Raw genomic sequence first — 23,152 nt, forward strand, 5'->3', positions numbered from 1 at the left:
TTTAGCCAAATTCTTTGACACTTCTGTGTGTGGTGGCTCTTGATGGCTTGACCCCAGCCTCAGTCCATTCCTTGTGAAGTTCTCTAAAATTATTGAATCCTCCATTGAAAATTATTGAGTTCTCTCGGTTGGTTCTGCATCTTTTTCATCCACATTTTCATTCCACTCACCTTTCTGCTAACACGATTGGATACAGCACTCTGTGAACAGCTCGCTTATTGGCAATTAATTTTTGTGACTTACACCAGAGACCATTTATAAGAGACATCCCACTTCCTCAATCCTCCATAAGGAAAACCCGTAACGGCAAAGATGGCGGTTGTGTGCACATGTCCCGCCCCTCCCGCTGGAAAGCCAATCATCTGCTTTTAACAGTCAAGCCGGGAAACATTTAAGCCCATCATCTGGTTCCACTGATGCATGCGCACAGTTGAGGTTTTGTGATAGCGGAGATGATTTGGCGACAGCGAGTTGTGGTGTGTACAAGATCATATGGAATCCACATAGAAGAGGGTGATAAGAACTTGAAGGCAACGGACTACCAGTTAAAGCATTTTATATCGACCACAAATATGTTACCTTACATTCTAAGTAAAAGATACCGGCATTCTGGATAGAGATGTAAATGAGGTGTCGTTGAACCCTTGTGCATGTGTAGTAAAAGTATAACATGTGAGGGAAAAGGCATTTTAAACCTTATTTTGGGACAAAGTCGTCAAACTTTTCCAGCGATTTTTATCATATTTTACTGCTCTTTCTATACATGCAGTTTTTATGTCCCGGTGACCAGTGAAAGTGCGGTTCTGACTCTCTGCCCATTCATTTAGATAGGAGAATGGTCTTGTTAGTCTGTAATAGCTGCCCGAAGGCGTTGCCAAGATGGTTGCCGAGTGGCATGACTTGCCTAAAAGGACTTTGCTTACACTCCTTGTGAAGGGTGTCAATGATTGTCACAGACAATTTTGAAGGCTCAGGAAACATTTGCAGGTGTTTAAGTTGATTAGATGAGTGACATGTCATCATATTCTAATTTGAGATTGTGAATTGGTGGGTTTTGTGAGCCAAAATCATCACAATTAAAGGAATCAAAGACTTAGACTACTTCAGTCTGTGTGCATTTAATTTATTTAATACATGAGTTTCACAATTTGAGTTGAATTACTGAAATAAATGGCTGCTTCAACAATAACTGCGGTAACTGAAACCACCCCTTCTTTCTTTGTGTGAACATTTGGTCGGCATCATGTTAATATATTAATTATCAATATAGGGTGATTGTGTACACACACTGCCAGCAAACATTTATATCCAAACAACATGTGAAAAGTGAATATTGCTATTAGGTGCCCTTTAAATGTGCATCCCATTTTGCCTTTGTCATTCTAGGTGTCTTCCTTAGAAAGACCGCCTTGTCTGTTCACCTCATTCCATTTTAATCACAGGTCACGTATTGACACACATTATCTGCTGTCTTGGCCCAGGGAATTCCCAGAGTACAGATCTTTTCATCTCTCTCCTAAAGCTTGTACATATTTAACAGCTAATTGTTCCCGTGGGTGCACGGCAAAAGAGGGACAGTGATGGATCAACCAACCAAAATGTTATGGACTCTGCTTGTCTCAGCTAATATAGCTATTAAGTTATTTGTGCATGCGTATCGCACATTAAGACCCTGACTGCTGGAAAGAGGCCAGCCTCCAGCCGGATGGAAGGAGCAGGTCGGGAGGGACGGGTGTTTGTCAGAGACAGTGAGACAGAAATCAGGAGAGTGCTCCCAGAAGGCCGTTCTACAGTGCATTGCTGGGTGATGGATGAAAGGAGCGTTTGGAGGGATAGATGGCCTCCTAAGATTTGGATCTGCTCCAAATGCTCTCAGAAGAACCCTCTTGCCTGTGGTGTCTTGCATGTTAATGCACATCAACAGGAACTACAATTGAATCTGCAAGCTGCTAAAGGAACTCATTAGCACCTTTGCATTGGTGTGTATTTCTTTGTAAATCCACAATACTATTATAATATTTGGTTATTATTACAGTACTATACCTTCAGCATTCCATACTGTTATTGTCAATACCAGATTTGATAACACAGTTAAAAATGAATATGCTAGTAAACGGGTTGCTTTGTTTAACAAGCTGAATATTAAAATAATATTTTTATTTTGGTTTAAAATTTAAACCAAAACTTTTTTTGGTTTTCTTTTTTTATTTTAATCTAGTAGTTTAGTGTTTTAATCTGTCTCGCTCTCTATTTATTTTAATTTATTTGATTTAATTTAATAGATTTTTTATTTCATTAATTATTTTAGTACATCAAGGTAAACTAAATTAAAATGAGAAAATTTGCCTAAGCAACTAACTGAAATATATATATATATTTTAATTATAGTTAAATATTTCATTTATTTTATTTCAAGCAACATAAATGTTCTCAAAATAGTTTTAACTTTAGTTTCAATTTTTGTAATAACTCTGCATATATCCAATTTTGGACATAGAGGTATTGTTTCTCTTGCATTTGTTTATATTGTTTTACTTTCTAAAAATATAGACATTTTAGCATTTAAAATATTTTATTATGAATATATTGAAAATCTTAAATGTAAAATTAAATAGGCCTATTAAAAAAAGTCAGGCTGTATATCCATATTTACGGTTATTTAAATTATGGCTGATTATAAATGATCGTTAAAAATTTTCAGTATTACAATATCATACTGTTGAAAAAATGTAAAAAAAGATTGATACATTTAAAAAGGAAACACAGGATTTCAAAATTATTTTTGTTTATTTTAGTATCATCTTGGTGCCAAAGTATCGTCCTTCTGACATCCCTAAATTCTACCCACATGGTTGACTTGGTGCATAGACATTTATTTGAGGGGCTTTAGTTGCAAGGTACCAGGAGACTGCAGTTCCTCCTGAATTTGTTTTTAATTACTCACTGCTTGTCCTCATGTGGTTTGGCATAAAGTGGTCATTCGAATGTGTGCAAAACTCGGTGTGGTCATCAGGGAGATCTTTGTTTCTCATCACTCGCTTGTTGTTTCACACCATGAATCGCACATTGTGCAGGTCTCTGCGGTGTCACTGACCCGTACCGAACCCATTTACTGTCAGCCATTGTGTCTGTTTTTCCATCCTCCATGCATCAGAAAACAGAGGAATTGGCTTAAAGGAACAGGACTGCATGAACAATTTGATATTGAACTTTAGAAGGGCATTAGTGTTGTACAGCCATAAAGGTTTTTAGAGTGTTCAGATCGTCCACCGTTTGTCATATCCTCAGATTCTGAGGGTCAGTGACCTTGGCTCGGAGCATTTCTGTGACTATTCCATCTACAGTATATTTGTGAGTAACAGTCTGTTATCTCTTTCTTCCTCTCTGATGACTTGATACTGTGTGCTAATCCCTTTTTAGGAGTGTTTAGTTTAATTAGTTCTGACTGTTTTAGATAAATGTTTGGATCAGAGAGACTGATGCTACAGATTGCTCATAAAAAAAGTGATCAAAAGGGGCCCTGCAAGTATTACGAGTCTCCCTTCCTATTTGTGCCTTTGAGCTGTTTTGAAAATGAAGGCATTTACATGAAGTTGTGATCAAAGTTCTGTTCAATTTGAAGACCTGGGTTCAAATCAGGTCCCTCTGAGGAGATGATAAGTGGGAGGGATGGACCATTATCAACTAAAGTGTGCTTTTAATGATATGTGGTGTCGTTTAGGCAGAGGAATCCCAGGGCTGAGGGGTTTATTCTTGGATTGTATGAGCACTAACTCACTGAGATCCCTGGCTCCACTTTCCCATATCTCTCACAGCCAGCTTAGTGTGATATGCTGAAATTTATGCTGCGTTGTTAAATAGTGATAGGCTCTTTACTCCTCCGCTTGTGATATTACATTATTAGGCTGGATTTTCATACCAGTGATACTCAGGCCTAGTGCATTTATATTCAAAATATATGGGTAAATTACTCAATTATTTTGTGATCATTAAATCTTTTTTTTTTTTTTTTGCTCAAAGAAACCATAAATTCAAGAGCCGAGAAGATGGATATGTTTAGTTTTAGAAATAAACCAGTAAAATTAATCAAATTAATCAAAGATGTTGTCAAAATTCTTTTTGGCTAAATTGATGCAATATATTATGGTTTTCATTTATACGCAGCATATTATATATATATACACAAACATACAGCATTAAAAAATACATAAATATATAATATTCATAAAATGTATATATACATATATTTAATATATAAACATAAAATATTTTTCTTAAATATATACATGCATGTGTATATATATATATATATATATATATATATATATATAAATCAGAAACAGTTTTTAGTTACATTTTGGCTGATCTCTATTCCAGAATTGCACACAAACTGCTTTGAAATAATTTTCCAAAATGTAATTTGTGTGAAAATTGTATACGGTCTGTAAAGAGTAGAAAATACTGTATCAGGTAGATCAAGCACATGATTCACATTTAAAAAAAGAACTGTATGGCCTGAATGCACTGTAAGTTGCTTTGGATAAAAGTCTCTGCTAAATGCATAAATTAAAATGTTATAAAATATATATTTATATTTCTATATTTACCTACACTTTTATATTTTTAATGTGTAAGATATAAATATATTGAAATAAAAAAAAATGACAGGTTCTCTAAGAGCATCAGTTGAATGCTTTGGATATATATTACATCATGTGTACATTGTTGAAGGCTGTTCCATTAACAAGGCATTATTTATTTATTTGTCATACGGTTGGCCCAGTAGCGGCCACCTCATCCAGCTAGAGCTCTTTGTTGGATCTCTCCAAGGCTTTCATGAACCCAGCCCAGCAGTAAATCTTCCTCTGCCCAGCTCCGCCACACTCTCCCAATCAATAAAAGATTACTTCTCCTCCTCTCGCACTGAAAATGCATTAGCTAGTTCCTCATAAAGCACATTCTTCTTACGTTTCGCCACTGCCTTTATATCATTACCGACTCCAGAACTAATAGAGAACGTATTTGAATTATGAGTCTGGTATGTAATTTGATGAAAGCAAATTGCAGAGAATCAGAGTATCATTGTATTTTTTTGCCAGTGTTGCTCCGGGCATCACATTTGTTCCTCTGCTTCTTGTGAGTCATTCTGTAGATTAAAAAAATGACAGGACGCATGGAAGTAATGAATTCAAGCATATTATCTATAATCACGCATATCAGACCTCATTATTGGTGCCAGTGTCCCCTACATCAAAAAAGCAACAATCAAAATAATGTCCCGCCTTCATGTCTTTATATTAGCTCTAATAATGAATGTGAAGAGGCCTTCCCTGTGAGTTCTCTGTGATGATGCACTATTGGTCCATCTGAAGTATCCGTTTAATGTAAGCCTACGCCCTCTTTTGTGAGTCAGAGTCACTTCCTCAGGGACCTACAGTCATCAATATGCATTAGCAGCACCTTGGCGATCTGCTCCCTCTTCTGTGCTGAATTTGCGAATTTAGCCCTCCTGTCCCAGGCACTATGCAGGGCCATTTAGAGGAGATAAACAGAACAATTCAGTTTTATTCATTACACTAGCAGGCTGGATCCCACACACAGATGTATAAAACCTGATCAATAATCATGTTAATCTGGTAAACCCGGTTTTGAAGTAACTGTCCTTAAAGTGATTATTTTTACATTGAATAAATTGCACCTGCAGGAAATATGTTTATATTGCATGACCAGAAGCTAATTCTCCTAGAATTTAGCTCCACCTTAAATGTTGTTTGAACATACATGTGTTGGCAGCGCATGTGTACACAACCACCCTATAATGAAAAAAATCTACCTGCTCCTTTTTTAATACCCATAAATTATAAGCAGTGTCACAGAACAAGCTACAAAATGACGTCACATTTTACAGACTCCACCCATGACTGTTGACGGACACTGCCATATTAGCAGAGCCCCCGCTCTTTTTTATTCTTTGAGGCATATTAGCAGTAGGTACTGTATTTTATGCTGATCTCACTTAATACACCGATCTAATATAAAAAATGTGATTCCCATCTGTTTACCTTCACAGACATATCCGACTGTGTTTTTGTAACTTTTGTAACTGAGATACGAGCTGTAAAGGCACAGCCCTGTTCTGAAAAAGGGGCCGATAGCAGTAGCTCATTTGCATTTAAAGATACATGCATGAAAACAGCCTGTTTCTGCTTCCACTTAAAATAGACATTTTCAAAATGATATAATAAATGATCTGTGGGGTATTTTGACTTTATATACCGTACTGACCCAAATTTGCCTTTTGGAAAAATCCTTTTTGAAACCAAATCTTGTGTTTTACTTACTTATATATATATATATATACATTTATTTATATTTATATATTTATTTTTAAAATTATTTTCATATTGCATATTTTTCCTTTTTTAATTTTTGTTCTGAAAGTATGGTAAAGATTGGTAAATTTTACCATCAATCACACTTAAAAATGTACACTTTTAGATACACCATAAAAGTAACAGTTAGCCCATCTGAATTATAGACCTACCTGTATATCATTTAGTATATCAATCTCATAGTAGCCTACCAAATAATTTTAACAGTAGAAGTGAAATCTTATTATTGTCTTCAAATCTGGATACTGTCTTACATTTTAAAATAATTTACAGAGAAAGTTTGTTCCCATCACGATAACATGACAGTCATAACTCATGCTGCTGTAAGGCTTAATTTTTTTTAAGTTTTCACTTGCGATCGCAAACACACATTATGTATTTCATGGTTCACTTGTTTTACATGTATTTGGCACAACTTATTGTTGTGGTTGTAGTACTGACATGTCAAAGTATAGACCCTGAATATGAGACGGCCGCGTTTTTTCAGATGTATTTCCAAGATTGATTGCTTCAAAACAAGCAGCTTTACTGTATTAAACTTGAACAAACAGTGTCAGTCTCTTTCAATAAGAATTACAAATTCAATTTCTATTAAAAAGCAGCTCTCCATTGTGTTCATGCTTTTACACACAGATGTCTGACCTCAACAGCTCTGAAAACTGAACAGAACAAATGAACCAGACTGGATTTCCACGTCTGTTATGTAATCGCCATGGACAAATAATAGTTCAAAGGTGTTTACCAGCTGGAGCTAACTTTTATGGAAAGTTTTCTTTGGTTAGCGGCTTCAGATTCCCCAAATTAACTCCAAACTAACTTAATTTTGTTCAAAATGAAACACACTAGTTCACTTCGTTTTCTTTTATTTGGCTTCAATTTATTGGGACTTTTAAAGATTAAATAATAAACTTTTTCTGTTTCATCCATTTTCTCCTTTGCAGTGCACCCACTGTCTAATATATATTAATGCATTTTTATTCAAAGAAACTTACATTGCATTCTGGTATACATTTTATTAGTTGATGCATTTCCTTGGTATTGAACCTTGGCTTTGAAAGCACCATGCTTTACTGTTTGAGCTATGTTTTTATTAGATTTTTTATTCTTAATAACCATACAAACTTACAAATGACTTGACAGCATTACCACAGATGAGAAAGTGTTGAGAATAAGGACTTGTTTGGAGAAGGAAACATTTATGGGCCCATTCTTCCCAAAAGCTCAGGCACTGTTGATGCCCTTTTCATGTATAAGGTATACTGTAAGATTGTTTTAGGATGCTTAGACTCCTTGTGGCATTTACTTTAGAGCTTCACTTGACTAAGGCTGAGGTTGTTTCATGTTGTTTTTAGTTGCACAGAAGCTAGTTTGGAGAAAAACTGTTTGACAAATTCCTTTTTCTTTCATTTTGTATCTGTTTAGTTTTATGATTTTTTAAAAACTTAATCAGATTTTCCATCGTACACAATGACAGCTAGCTACTCTCATAAAGAGTCATCATTCACCTGACATTAATTAAGTGGACATACTGAATATTGACTACACTGTCAGATTTCAGCACTTACAGGCAGTTCTTAAGATTTAGTTTGAATAAAACATGGGTAGTGTGAACAGAGCCTTAGTGTCTAAAGCTCAAATGCATGACTACAGCTTCATTTATCCTCCTTTGAATCCCTTTTGCTCTCTTACTTCCAAGTACACACACAGATGGGCACAGTGTGATGGTGGCATTGCCATGTGAATCAGTTCTTAGGATGTTACATCAGAATAAGAGCGACTTTGTGAGTTGGGGTTGTCACGATTGTAACATTTTGACATTTATTTAGCAATATAATTTTAATTTTAAGTGCTGATCAAATAATCACGATCAGGCAATTATGTAATAGTCACAACAGGCCCAGTGTGTTTGTCAGTGTAGGATTACTAAAGACCTTGTAACTTTTTCTCCTCTGACAATCCTTTTTTGCATTTCACATCTTCTCCTCAGAGAGACAACTTTCTATGCATATCCATCCATTGAGGAGTTTTTCATTCTTCAAACATGTTTTGTCATCAGCGCTCGTTACAAATATGGTTTTCAGCAAAGCAGATAATGACTTGGATTAGTTCAGGCTTTTGTTTGGATAAGAATATTCATGGGCATTTTTACACTAATGCCAAACATTGCACTCCATCTGTCCTACTTAAGAAAAAACATCAGATTTCCGTCCCGTACTGCTCCAGAATGGCATCAGAAAGCTCCGTCTGTACCATCAGTGGAATCCACAGCATAAAGACGTCATCACGTTGACTTTCGTGACTGCTTCTGTGTGTGCCGTGTTCCTACTTAAACGTGGCTTTCTCCATCTCTCTGGCTCAGATTCAGGTCACTCCCTATAACACAGATGGTGCCGAGCCTCAGTGATGGATGCTGGAGTATCAAGCGGTTCCGCAGAGCAGAGAGATGCATGTGGAAGTCTTTATCGTACCAGCCGATTGGCAGTTCATCAGAGCACTGCAGCCTCTTGCAGTAACTCATTGCAGGGCATTTCATCCTTATTCTCCTACAGCCATTCTCTGATACAACTTTAAAGCAGACACAGTGTGTTCTCCACTTTGCCTGTGGGGGACAGACCTGCAGAAAGAGATGGTTCATGGGAAAAATAATCTTCCGGAGTGTGATAAAGTCCTGCTGCTTTTTGCCTATTCAATGATATTCGGGTTATGTACAGTGTCTATCAGTCAGAGACCTTGAATTTCATTTTCCCAGTTCACAAATCCTCTCTAAACCTTTATTTTTTGACTTTGTTTTTTGGGTTATGCAGTATGAATTGGCAAAGCAATATACCTGTGTGTGTGTGTGTGTGTGTATGTGTGTGTATAACCTAGTAAAAAAGTGATAAGTATAGTTAAAATCTATTAACAAATTTATTGACATATCGCTTGAAATTAACTGATAGAAAAATGTTTTTATTTACAAACTTTATTTGGATGACTACTTTGTCACATTTAATGAACTTAATGCACATTTCTTAATATTAAGCCTAAAACGTGTAGTAATGTTACTATTGATGGGAATTGTATGATCTTTGAATAATATTGGTCTGGTCTTTAAAGGCAAGGTATTTAAAGTGTACCTGAAGTATACTTGCAATTAGGGGTGTAACGATATGTGTATTCGTACCGGACCGTTTCGTTAGAGGGCTTTCGGTACGGTGCACATGTGCACCGAATGACCGAATGCAATATTTTGTGTGCGGAACATAGCACAGCGCAAATCCCGCCCTGCAGCTGATTCTAAAGTTTTCAAAAGGCATCACACGAGTGTGAACATTTTTGAGTCAGCTGACAATTGGCCAACATAATAAAATCCTGGCTTAATATAGCTCTAAATGAAGACGAAGAATGTCTTTGCTCTGGATGATTATGTTGGTCTTTTGAGGACAATCTCCAGTTGGGATGTTCAAAAAGCTGGTTTGGAACCATCTGTTCTCCTGAGGTTATTTATTCAGTTTGTTTGTGTGTTTGTTATTCTGAGTAGATCCTATTCCACTTTAGGCTTTATTTGATAACAATTTGTCTCCTTGTATCCTGGAGTTCCTCTCTGGTGGAACATGGTGTGCATGTACTGTACAGCACTTTTCCATCCTACTTTGTGCTGTTTGGAAGTGATTATTACACTTTACCCGTGTATTTGCCAGAATGGCAGTGTGAAAGGGGCTTAAGATGGACAGAAGAGTGTGGCTAGAAAATGGAGTGTAATCACACTCTGTTGCCACAGCAGGAGCGAAAGAAAGTGTTAGAAGACTCATTCACATACCATCTCATGTTTGTATGCACCATCATACACACTAAGGATGTGTGAAATGACTAGGTTTTAATATCAACCACTCTTTCTGTGAGATCTCTGAATGACTAGTTAAGAATAGTTGTCTCAATGAAGTCTTGTATAACTAGATTGTTTTTAAAGGTTGTGTCCATCTGATGCTTTTCATGACTTAAAACCTTTGTATATCTGACCAAAAATGAATAGATTATGCATAATGGCAAGTTACTGTAAATGTAATTACAGTTCAACTGAAAAACTGAAGATGCCTTATTCAACATATGTATTAATATTGATGGTGCTTTCATAAAATATTGTCTTGGCAGTATCACCTCTCACCTTCAAAGCCCACATCAGATCACTTGCCAAAACTGCATTTGTTCCTTCTCCGCCACATTGTATCCACCGTATTCTTAACTTGAAATTTGAGTCTGTGCCTTTATAACTTTGCTATTAATGCTTGATGAAATTTTGCCACTTTGTCAGTTCATTTTGCTGTTGTTTTTTTCCCCCCATCCATTATACACTCATACAAATATCAGTCATTTTGTTGAGTCAGCTGACCATTGGCCAACATAATAAAATCCTGGCTTAATATAGCTCTAAATGAAGTGGAAGAATATCTTCGCTCTGGATGATTATGTTTGTCTTTTGAGGACAATCTCCAGTTGGGATGTTCGAAAGCTGGTTTGGAACCATCTGTTCTCCTGAGGTTATTTATTCAGTTTGTTTGTGTGTTTGTTATTCTGAGTAGATCCTATTCCACTTTAGGCTTTATTTGATAACAATTTGTCTCCTTGTATCCTGGAGTTCCTCTCTGGTGGAACATGGTGTGTATGTACTGTACAGCACTTTTCCATCCTTTGTGCTGTTAGGAAGTGATTATTACGTGAGCGGTACCAAAATGCATTTTGTGTGTCTGTGTGTGTGTGTGTGGGTGTGAGAGAGAGAGGCTTAAAATTGACTTAGCCGAAAGTCCTCACTATTCTCTTCAGTTTCCCTCTATTATCTCTTTTTGGTCTCGTCTTTGAAGTTCCTGGTCCTGAGGCGACATGGGGGTGCTCCGTTATTTAATGTGTCTGCTTTCACGTGGTGTCTCTTGAGGAGACGAGAAGGAAAGTCCGTGCTAATTTTTCTTTCCCTGGAGAAGCCGAACAGTGGAAATAGTTGTGCTCTGATGGTAAGAGCACAACTGCTCTGTTCACTGCTCTGTGTGTGTGCATTTCGGATGGGTTAAATGCAGAGCACAAATTCTGAGTATGGGTCATCATACTTGGCTGAATGTCACTTCACTTCACTTCACTTTAAGAGGTGACCGCAAGTTTAATATTGCCCCGCCGCTTTCACAGGGGGATGGTAGCTGAAATGGGATTCGCAACAGGAGCCGATGATTACATAAAAATATTAACGCCAAGCTAATGCAATTAAATGGGCAAGCTTTAAAGCCCCACCAGCAGATGTTTGTGTTATTTTTTGCTTTGGTTTGCTGCCATAATGAGTGAACAGGAAGAATACTTTATAATTAGACAGAAAAAAAAGGAGAGAACGGCAAAATTGTAAAGAGAAAATGCAGCCTAAAGCTTGTGTTTGCTCTTGGCATGTGAGTCTATCCCCTGAAGTGCACTTTACCACAGCAAAATTGAATTGAATGACAACAAAGCCTTTAAAAGGTCCCTTGAAATGAAACAGTTGTGCTGGCATCTAAACTCCTCAGTGCTGGCGGCGTTTACTCTGGTCTAGGTTTACCCGCCCACGCCTCCTCTGCGGATCACAGATCCTCCTGGCTTCGTAACGAGTGGAGGAGAGGAGAGTCCCGCATGTGAGGAGAAAAAAACTGCTGCTGCATCCAACCGTTTCTTCCAACAGCCTGCTAGTGTTTCCTCAGCAGGGCTCAGTAGTAATGATGGACCAGTGGTGTGGGGTCAGTATGAGAGAGTTGTGTTGAATTTGTCAACAGTTGAAATGTTAAAATGTTGAAATATTTGTACAATTTAAAATAGCTGTTTTCTATTTGAATATATTTGAAAATGTAATTTATTCCTTTGATTTCAAAGCTGAATTTTTCAGCATCATTACTCCAGTCACATGATGCTTTAGAAATCATTCTAATATACTGATTTGATGCTCAAAAAACATGTATTATTATTATTATAGAGTAGAATTTTCTTTGATGAATAGAAAGTTGCGAAAGAACAATATTTCTGAAGGATCGTGTGACACTATAGACTATCACAGGAATACATTTACAAATATATTCAAATAGAAAGCAGTTATTTTTAATAAGCAAAATATGTCACAATATTACTGCTCTTGCTGTAATTTGGATCAAATAAATGCAGGCTTGGTGAGTGGAAGAGAACTCTTTAAAAACATTAAATATAATACTGTTCAAAAACTTTTGGCTGGTATTGTATATTTAAACTAAAAACAGTTATTTTAAATTACGAAAAAACTTTTACTGTCTTTTTCTAAAATAAGTGCAGTCTTGATGAGCTTGATGATCATAAGAGATGTCTTTCAAAAACAAAACATTTTTACTGAAGTTTTGAATTATAGTGTCTGTTTGTGTTGGCAGCATCATTTCAGTTAATTTTTTTGCATCATATGCCATAATTTATCGGCAAAAGTGTGTTTATGAGTTTGTAGCTTTCGCATATAGCAGTTACGGTTGTATGTTGTAAAATTAAGTTTATCACAATAAATTTGTGAATAGTTAATTTTTGTAACACTTTAGAATAAGTAACAGCTATTAGTTTCTTATTAGAATGCATATTACTAGAATATTAGCTATATATTAGTGCTAATTAACATATTAATACAATATTCTACTTGATCTTATTCTACATCCCTAATCTTACCCAATACCTAACTACCTTACTAACTATTAATAAGCAGCAAATTAAGAATTTATTGAGAGAAATGTCTTAGTTAATAGTTAACAAGTGCTACCTATTCTAAAGTGTTACCCATTTAATAAATATTTTGTGTAAATTATATGGACACTTTAATAATGTTTCTGTAGTGTATTTCCACAAGTTTTTTTTTCCTGGACATACAGCCATACATTATTCGCGGTGGGTCCAGTGAAAATGTTGGAAGTGCAGACAGTGACTAAATTCTGACTCAGCTGGGCAAGCTGAAGAAAATCCTTATTGTTGATTCCCAAGCAATGAATGACACCGAATTACACTGTACTGGATTCAGCCTCACAATTCCACGTCGTATCTCTCCTGCTGTGTTTGGCGAGCTGCAGTCACGCAAACCCTATCAGCGGGAGGCGGAGAGAGGTGCGAGGTGACACGGCAGCTTCATGCAGACAGATGTCAGTCTCTCTGCAGGCTCCAGGCATCAGAAGGCCTGCTTCCGACTGTGCTGTGGCCCCCAGGTTCAGGGAATGCTTCAGCTTTTGAACTAATGGTCCAGTTTCAACTGATTGCATTCCATCTACAAAGAGATTTTATATCTCTCATTCGATACCTTTACTTTATCGCTAGCTAAAGAAATGATTCCTCATGCCTGTGTTGATGACTTGTGCTTTTTCTCCATTTAGTTCAGTCATGGATTGGTTGTGGAATGGCCTTCCATTTTCTCTGGAATGGAAAGAAAGAATCATTGACCATTTAGCAGCTGGGTTCAAGACACCTAGAGAGACTTTGAATTATGTTTTTAAGTTGTAGAAATATGATATTGGTTGAACTAAACAGCAACCAATCAGAGGAGAGCTTTAGGCTGAGTGTTTGCGAATGTTTGAAGACTCACACATGGTTCAGCGGAATCACTTTTCTTTAAGCTGTTGACCCAACCGATTTAGTCTGATTTGACAGGTTTTTGTGAATCATTTCAACTGATTGATTCCCAAAAATTGTGACTAAAAAGAATATTTGATTTATAAATTGAACATCATTGCTATAAAACACAAAGACTCTTCATCAGTTTGAGTGAATGGGCAGCTGATGGAGGTGATGGTTTAGGTCAGTCACTAGAAGGACAGTGTAAATGGTGAGGTGCTCTTTAGGGCTCCTGAGAGTGTTTGTGGATGAGTGAGTCTGGTCTCCAGTGGCAGCACTATAAAGCCTCTGTTAAAGGCTGTGGCTTTTGGGAGTCTGCAGTGCTGCACTCCTAAATTGTGTCATGCTGATAAGGACCGGGAATCAGACAGTCTCTCTACCTTTAATTCATGTGTGTGTGCTACCGCATTTTTCTTTATTTCTTTTTTTTAATGTTTTTTTTTAAAGCCCACAGTAAGTAAACAATATCCCGGGTAATGTTTCATACGGTTGATGTTTTACCCTCATTATTATTATCATTGTGGCGAGTGGGGCGGGGCCGAGAGGCGTGGGCACGAGGAGTGAGGCCAGGTGTAGTGATTGGAGATGAGCTACACCTGAGCCCCACCGTCGGTATCGAGTCCCACGTAGGAGATGGAAGGATATAAAACTGGAGTGACGACCGTGAAGGACGAGAGAGGACCAGGCCTGGGACATTATTTTATGTGTTTGGCTTTTATTTATGCGCACCAGTCGTCCGTGAGGGGCTGGTGCGCCGTTTTGTATTTACTTTTGATTATTAAAGTGCTTTTTGATTGTGCGCCGGTTCCCGCCTCCTTCTTCCCGATGAATATGGCGTTTTTATCATTACAGTGGTGCCGAAGCCCGGGAGAAGGAGGGACGCGCTGCTGAAGATCCCTCGCCACTGTGGTGAATCCGCGGTGCCCTCGAGCTGGCGAGGTATGTGCCGCCAGGGACGCTCGAGGCGGTGGGCTGGAGCGAGTTGCCGGGGACGGGCGAGCTCGCTGCTGGCCGCCCACGATATGGAGGGGCGGCTGCCGTCCGTGAGGGAGCGGAGGAGTCGGCGCCGTTCGCCAGGGGGCCGGAGCCTGCTGCCTCCGCGAAGGAATCCGGAGGGGCAGGGAACGGGGGACTCCTGCCGGCTGCCCAAAACCGGAGGAGCCGTCGCCGTCCATCGGGCGGCGGAGGAGTGTCGCGCCGTCCGCCGAGGGCCGTCCAGTGCCACCGCCAGGCACCGCGGAGGAGATCACCCAGCTGGTGGAGGGCCGAGCAGCAGTGCGTCTGGGAACCGGATTTTTTTTTTTTTTTTTTCCTCTCTCCCCTCTCTCGTCCTTGTCGCTCCTCCTTCCATCTCCTTTTCTCTCGCCTCGTCTGTCCTACCCCCAGGTTCCTGCAGGTCCCCGTGAGCGGTCTCCCCCGGAGGGAAGGGGGGGGGGGGGGGGGGAGTAGAGCGCAGTCTCGGGAGTACCCCCCGGCCTGCGAGGGGCGATGGGGGTATGTGGCGAGTGGGGCGGGGCCGAGAGGCGTGGGAACGAGGAGTGAGGCCAGGTGTAGTGATTGGAGATGAGCTACACCTGAGCCCCACCGCTAGTATCGAGTCCCACGTAGGAGATGGAAGGATATAAAACTGGAGTGACGACCGTGAAGGACGAGAGAGGACCAGGCCTGGGACATTATTTTATGTTTTGGCTTTTATTTGTGCGCACCAGTCGTCCGTGAGGGGCTGGTGCGCCGTTTTGTATTTATTTATGAATTATTAAAATGCTTTTTGATTGTGCGCCGGTTCCCGCCTCCTTCTTCCCGATGAATATGGAGATTTGCATATCATTACAGTGGTGCCGAAACCCGGGAGAAGGAGGGACGCGCTGCTGAAGATCCCTCGCAGCTGTGGTGAATCCGCGGTGCCCTCGAGCAGGCGAAGTATGTGCCGCCAGGGACGCTCGAGGCGGTGGGCTGGAGCGAGTTGCCGGGGACGGGCGAGCTCGCTGCCGACCGCCCACGATATGGAGGGGCGGCTGCCGTCCGTGAGGGAGCGGAGGAGTCGGCGCCGTTCGCCAGGGGGCCGGAGCCTGCCGCCTCCGTGACGGAATCCGGAGGGGCAGGGAACGGGGGACTCCTGCCGCTGCCCAAAATCGGAGGAGCCGTCGCCGTCCACCGGGCGGCGGAGGAGTGTCGTGCCGTCCGCCGAGGGCCGTCCAGTGCCACCGCCGGGCACCGCGGAGGAGATCACCCAGCCGGTGGAGGGCCGAGCAGCAGTGCGTCCGGGAACCGGATTTTTTTTTTTTTTTTTTTTTTTTTTTTTTTCCTCTCTCCCCTCTCTCGTCCCTGTCGCTCCTCCTTCCATCTCCTTTTCTCTCGCCTCGTCTGTCCTACCCCCAGGTTCCCGCAGGTCCCCGTGAGCGGTCCCCCCCGGAGGGAAGGGGGGGGGGGGGGAGTAGAGCGCAGTCTCGAGGGTACCCCCCGGCCTGCGAGGGGCGATGGGGGTATGTGGCGAGTGGGGCGGGGCCGAGAGGCGTGGGCACGAGGAGTGAGGCCAGGTGTAGTGATTGGAGATGAGCTACACCTGAGCCCCACCGTCGGTATCGAGTCCCACGTAGGAGATGGAAGGATATAAAACTGGAGTGACGACCGTGAAGGACGAGAGAGGACCAGGCCTGGGACATTATTTTATGTGTTTGGCTTTTATTTATGCGCACCAGTCGTCCGTGAGGGGCTGGTGCGCCGTTTTGTATTTACTTTTGATTATTAAAGTGCTTTTTGATTGTGCGCCGGTTCCCGCCTCCTTCTTCCCGATGAATATGGAGATTTGTTTATTACAATCATCAATCATTTAATTGATCAAAAGTGACAGTAAAATAAAATTATAATGTCACAAAATAGTCTATTTAAAAAACAAAATAGAAAAACAGTGTATCGTGTAACAAAATATTAAGCAGCACAATTGTTTCGACAGTGATAATAATTAAAAAAATGTCTAGAGGATAATGTGACACTGAGGTCTGGAGAAATTACTGCATTACTGTTCATATTTCTTTCCATTTCAGGAATAAATTACATTATAAAATAGATTAAAATAATAAAAAAGGTTATGTTAACTTGTAAAAAATATATTGCTCTATTTTTTCGCACAAATGCAGCCAAGTGAGCATAACACTTCTTTCAAAAATATAGAATAAAAATCTCAGCAACTCTTTTTTTAAAAATTTTTTTTCTCAACATTTTTTAAAGTAAATATTAACAGTAAATATTTTCAAAATTTTGCCTCAGCTGACAATTAGGATAATTTTTCCCCAGCACTCTATTGGCCAGAAATGTGTTGAATATTTCTTAGAATAAGCATCCTTCCATCCATACATTCATTCATTCATTCATGCAGTTTTACAGTGAGATTGAGACTGGCTAACTTCATATATAATGTGATGTTTGTATCAAATATGCAAGACAAGAACACAAAAATTTAATATTTTGTGGAATTTTATTATTTTTTTTAAAGAGAGAGAAATACAATTTCAAGGTCATTAAGAAATATTTACACCCGGTAGACCTTCTTAGTTTTCTCAGTTAGCAAGTGTGAAAAACAAGTTAAATTTGAAGCTTGGTTGTATTCATGAAACAGCTTCACATTTTAAATGAATGAACCCAATTAAAGAGTTTGATATATTTCACTCTGTCTGCTTGGGTTTCTTTTGTAATGAAACCTGATGAAAATGTTTCTCCACCCTGTATACCACAGTCCTGTTTGCTCTGCGTAAAACACAATCCTGGGGCCGTTTATATGGAGGCCCAGTAGAAGTGAAGATCAGGGATCATGAGAGGCTCCACGCTCATCCATCTCTCTTTGTAGAATCCCAGTGCCCTCTGAGCAATTGCCAAGGCATCTCCATGGCTGCGGATCCTGGCAGCGTGGCACTGGAACTCTGCCATTTAACGGAATTAAAAGGGGATTTAGGGAGATGCATGTGTGTTTGGGGGGGATTGGTGGCCTGCAGAACTGGGAGGTATGGAGGCGGGGCTTTGCGGTCGCCACACAGTGCACCAGAGTGTTACGTAACGTGTTTACTAACACACTAGCTAAGAGGCGATTAGATCCCATAGTTCATCCCGACCTGGTCTGATTGATAGCTGCGTACTATCGGTTGGTTCCCGAGTGTCTGATTGTTGCTGGGTTAATGAGATGGCCCTATCCGCCAGGCTCCAGAGGACGCAGCCTTTTCAGAGCTGTTGGTCTTGTGTGTGTGAGTTATAAGATGCCATATTGGGCTAAGCTTATTTGGATAACCAGAGAGGCCCGTTCCTCTCTCTCTCATTAGTTCACTCTCTCTCTCTCTCAGTAATTGTTGGCTGTGTTGTGCTCTGCAGTGCATTATGTAAATGCATAAACCCTCTGGTGCAATGGTTGCACAGTGCCAGCTAGTGTATGACAGTATCGGCCGGGGCATCGACCGGCACGGGCTTGGGATGGGGGTGGGGTGGACTGCGCTGTCGTTGTCATGGCAGCCCGTGACTCACAGTTGTACCCTGTGCTACTTAAGTCATGTGACCCCTCCGTGAATAACTCCTTCAATGACCTCAGCAGTGCCGCCCACTGAGAATGAGCATTCACACCTGTTTTATGCAAATCAAGATACACATACATGCATGTAAAGCAGCGTGTCATGATTTACTCTCATAACTAAAAAAATGTCATTTTTTTCAGGTATGCTCATAAAAAAAAAAAAAAAAAACACCAACTAAATTTTGAATAAACAGTTAAAAAATGAACAGCACCATCATAAAATGCATATCGTGGACACCAACATTTTCATTAAAATAAAAAAATGATTTAAATAAATGATGACAAAGTAAGCAATGTGTACATGATGTTTGGATTTCTACGGAAGTTCTAAGCGGCCATGCATTATATTTTTTTTTCCTTTTTGTTTTCTCGTTATAACGACTTAATTTTCTCGTTATCTCGACATAACGAAAGTCGTTTTCTCGTTATAACGACTTATTTTTCTCGTTATCTCGACATAATGAAGTTCGTTTTCTCGTTATAACGACTTATTTTTCTCGTTATCTCGACATAACAAAAGTTTGTTTTCTCATTATAACGACATGACAGTTTTACTGTTGCTATAGTAACGAACTCAACTTTGACAGGCATCTGATGGACAACCATGCAGGGGCTATACTGTAGCCTATATTTCGCCTAGGTAATAACGTCTACAATACTGTATATAAATAAAGGCTGATCAATCACTGTTGATTTTTCCAGAGACAGTACAACGAACGTTTTGTTTTTGTAATTAACATGTTTAAATGGCAACACCGCGAAATTAGAGCTGCTTGGATTAAACTCACTTTTCATTTTCCCTTTATTTGAAATAAAATTATATATAATTTGTAATTTGTAGTAGTCATTATATGATGTGGCAGATATCATGTATGTTACAAGCTTCTGTTTGAAAAGAGCGTCCATGTGTACATGTAGTGTGTGTGTGTGTGTGTGTGTGTGTGTGTGTGTGTGTGTGTGTGTGTGTGTGTGTGTGGAAAAAAAAGATTACAACATTATAGAACAAAACTGAATTAAATAAGCCTATGGATTTTACATATATATCACATTTCTCATCAATATGGTTAACAATAAAGATTAGTAATAAGGAAAAGAAGCACATCAGCCTAAATCGTTAAATCCCGTCCTACTGTAGATAAACAGAATACAGTGATGTCAACCTTGGTTTTGATAAAGCAGTTATTTTATGACACAGAACGCGTTGGTGAAACTCATGCATCTAGCAGGAACTTAATACACAAAATATTCATATTGATTCAAGCATATTTAACATTTATGAATGAATTAAATGTCAGTAATGAAGACTGCACAAATTATAGCGATCACGAGGACGGTCCGCGTACAGTAAAGTGGATAGTGTACAACAACCCTATCAGTTATATTCAGGTCTATAGTGCCACCTGCTGGCGCAGTTTTGTAACTTCTTAGAGAAAACGAGTTCGTTATAACGAGAAAACGAACTTCGTTATGTCGAGAAAACGAACTTCGTTATGTCGAGAAAACGAGAAAATGAAGTCGTTATAACGAGAAAACGAACTTCGTTATGTCGAGATAACGAGAAAATTAAGCCGTTATAACGAGAAAACGAGAAGAAAAAATATTATAATGCATGGCCGCTTAGAACTTCCGTAGATTTCACATGTAAAAAAAAAATATTTTTTATATTTAAAAATATTCACAACTTTGTCTAAATATTGTGTATTTTTCCATTAATTTATTACTTTTAATTATAATAGGAATAAAAGAAAAAATGAAATAATATATAAATAAAAAATTATATACTCTTTTGTTTTGTTTAATAGATGACTCTTAATTAAAACATTAGTTTGTGGATCATGTTTTGGAAAATATTTCATATTTTTAAATACTTAAAATTTCACTTTTAAATATTTTTTTTTATTGGCAAACAGTTATTGCTTTGCAGTAAGTATAAGCCTTATCTGAGCTGAAATAGTTCAGTTTAATTCAATAAATGACTATGTCATTGAATCGATCAGCAGGCAGTTAGAGCTTCCACAGAGATGACCCTGATTAAGAAGAGCAGGAAAGATGTTTCTCCCTGACCCCGTGTAACACTTGCCTCAGGTCTGTCACACTCACTGTTCTTCCACATCAGAACATCCCTCTTCATGCCTCTGCCTCAGGAGAACAGGACACACTGCGGGGCCTCTGGACCATGTGGACAGAGTGTGTGTTGTGTGTGTTAACGTGGGCATGTATTTATATAGTAGTGGGAATAGGACATTTGCTCAGCATGCCGCTGCCTCCAACCTGGCAGGACAGCTCTCTGATGCAAGCTGTGTCTCTGCAGTACTGCTGTCTTTCCTCTCCCTCTTTACCTTCCTCTCTCACTCACTTTTTCCAGGTTGAAAACAGTGGAGATTTTGCATGTATACCGTGGTTGAAATATTTACATGGCAGTCAGTGTGCTAGTCTGGTTTTAAGTACATACAAGAGGAGTAAAAGCACAAAATACTTGACATATAACCTGGCTGTAAACTTTTTTCTTTCAACATAAAGATTTTAGGTTCAAATTTACTAATGCATAAGGAGATGTATTTTTCCTTTTAAGCATCGAGTTAGCATTTTTACTCAAGTTATACATTAATTTTGAATGGTGCTGTGGTGAGACAGATTCATTTTTTAGGTACAAATGTTACATGTAGTCTCTCAATAAAATATGAAAATATGCATTTATGATCATTGTAGAATTGGAAAAATACCATGTTAATATAAAATTCAACAGATATGTGGTGGTTTGTACAGTATATTGGTTATTTCATAGTAGTTTAATTTGAGGCATATCCAAACACTTTTATTTTATTATTATTGTTATTTTATTTTTTAGAAATTATTACTTTTATTCAACAAGGGCACGTTAAATTGTTCAAAAGAGACAGTAAAGGCATTTATAATGTTACAAAAGATATGCTGCTATTTTTAGTTTCTTTTAATCAAAGAATCATGAAAATCATGAATCATAGTTTTTTATTTATTTTGTAATAAATGTCATGGTGTATTTAACTGTGATAATAAGATTTATTATTATTATTATTATTATTATTATTATTATTATTATTATTATCAAATCAGCATATTAGAATGATTTCTAAATATCATGTGACTTTGAAGAAATTCTTTAGACGAATGGAGTAATGGCTGGATTTCACAGGACTAAATTATACAACATTTTCTTTTTTTCTTTTTCTTTTTTCTTTTATTTCACAATATTACCTTTTTTTCTGCTGAGCTTTGGTGAACATATTAAACTTCAAAAACATCTTTACTTGTAAAACCTTTCGTTTGTAAAATATTTATTTCTTTGGATTAGCCAATCAGAGAGGAGAGAGAGATGAAAAGGGGCATGGTGCATATCTGAGACGCAGAATCCACAAAGTAATTTATCACATTTATGTTCTGAAAGGATTACATGTTCTTTTGTGCAAGGAGAGTACAACAGAACACTCAAAGCTATGTTAAAGTAAAAAAAAAATGGGCAGAGAAAATGAATATTTTTGCCCTAGACCAACCAGCAGGTGGTCTCACCTGAGCTTGTTTTTTGAAAAATAAAAGGAACATTTTTGAATGTAATTTATTCTTATTTATTTTTCAGATCAGCTGGGCTAAGAGAGGAGATATTGGGAAGACTCAGAGGTGAAAAGCAGGGAGCTTACATCACAGTGTGAGGACAGTGTCTCGGACCACACGTCCTCCAGCAAACACTGCAACTGTCACACAGCTGGCTTTAACCAGGCCAGTCATTACATTTGACCCCACTTTACCGTCCCAGGTGTGGGGAGCCATTTAGTCACGACAGACAGACATTACTGAGATCCTCCCGCCCTTCTCAAGAGAAAACATCATCTTTATATTCACACCTGTTACCAAACCCCAGCAGAATTCTTCATTATACTTTTCATTTTGTATTCAATGACCAAACCCTCTCTCATGGGAGTAACATAGAGACCAGCCCAGCACAGACGCTCTCTGCACTCTTTCTCTCTCGCATTCACACACTCACTCACACACACTCATCTGCACCGTGTTCAGGATGCCCTCCTCCTCCAGCGTGATTAGCTGGGGAAGGACTTGGCTCTTGTGGTGATTGGAGTGGGGAGCGGAGCGGAGCTGGACCCATGTCGTGGAAGCGGAACTACTTTGCTTCAGGCAGCAGCGGGCTGCAGGGGATGTTTAACCCACGCACCATGACCTCCATCGCTCCCAGCAAAGGCCTGAGCAATGAGCCGGGTCAGAACAGCTGCTTCCTAAACAGCGCACTGCAGGTAGGACCGAAATTTGCTTTATGTTTCTATTATGTTTATGGGTTTTTCATTTACAGATGCTGTTCACACAGGGTCCATGCCAAGTGGCAAACGCTTGTAAAACTTGGCTTTGAGGAGTGTACTGAACATTTGGCCTGTAGCTTTATTATAAACTATCATAACTTTATCATAATACTAGCAGGGTTCCTTTAGTCATGGAAAACCTGGATATATCAGGGAATCAGGGAAAAATAGGATGTCCAGGCCTTAAAAATATTCAAGAAATTAACCACATATTTGTTTTTACAAATCTATGTAAATTTCCATTACATTTCTATAGTGTAAAAACT

At 39.0% G+C, this 23,152-nt stretch overlaps 1 protein-coding gene across 1 annotated transcript in view; it reads left to right on the forward strand.

Annotated features, from left to right (window-relative positions):
• Positions 1–3,160: 3,160 nt before the first annotated feature.
• LOC127969197 (inactive ubiquitin carboxyl-terminal hydrolase 54) overlaps positions 3,161–23,152 on the forward strand; it is a 161,490-nt gene continuing 141,498 nt past the window's right edge. Inside the window, exons 1-2 of the mRNA XM_052570998.1 lie at positions 3,161–3,351; positions 22,154–22,823. Of these exons, the coding sequence (XP_052426958.1) occupies positions 22,677–22,823 (147 nt within the window). The 5' untranslated portion in view covers positions 3,161–3,351; positions 22,154–22,676. The remainder of the gene's footprint in view (positions 3,352–22,153; positions 22,824–23,152) is intronic.

The sequence above is a fragment of the Carassius gibelio genome, chromosome B12 (genome assembly GCF_023724105.1).
Source record: "Carassius gibelio isolate Cgi1373 ecotype wild population from Czech Republic chromosome B12, carGib1.2-hapl.c, whole genome shotgun sequence".
Lineage (NCBI taxonomy): Eukaryota > Metazoa > Chordata > Actinopteri > Cypriniformes > Cyprinidae > Carassius > Carassius gibelio.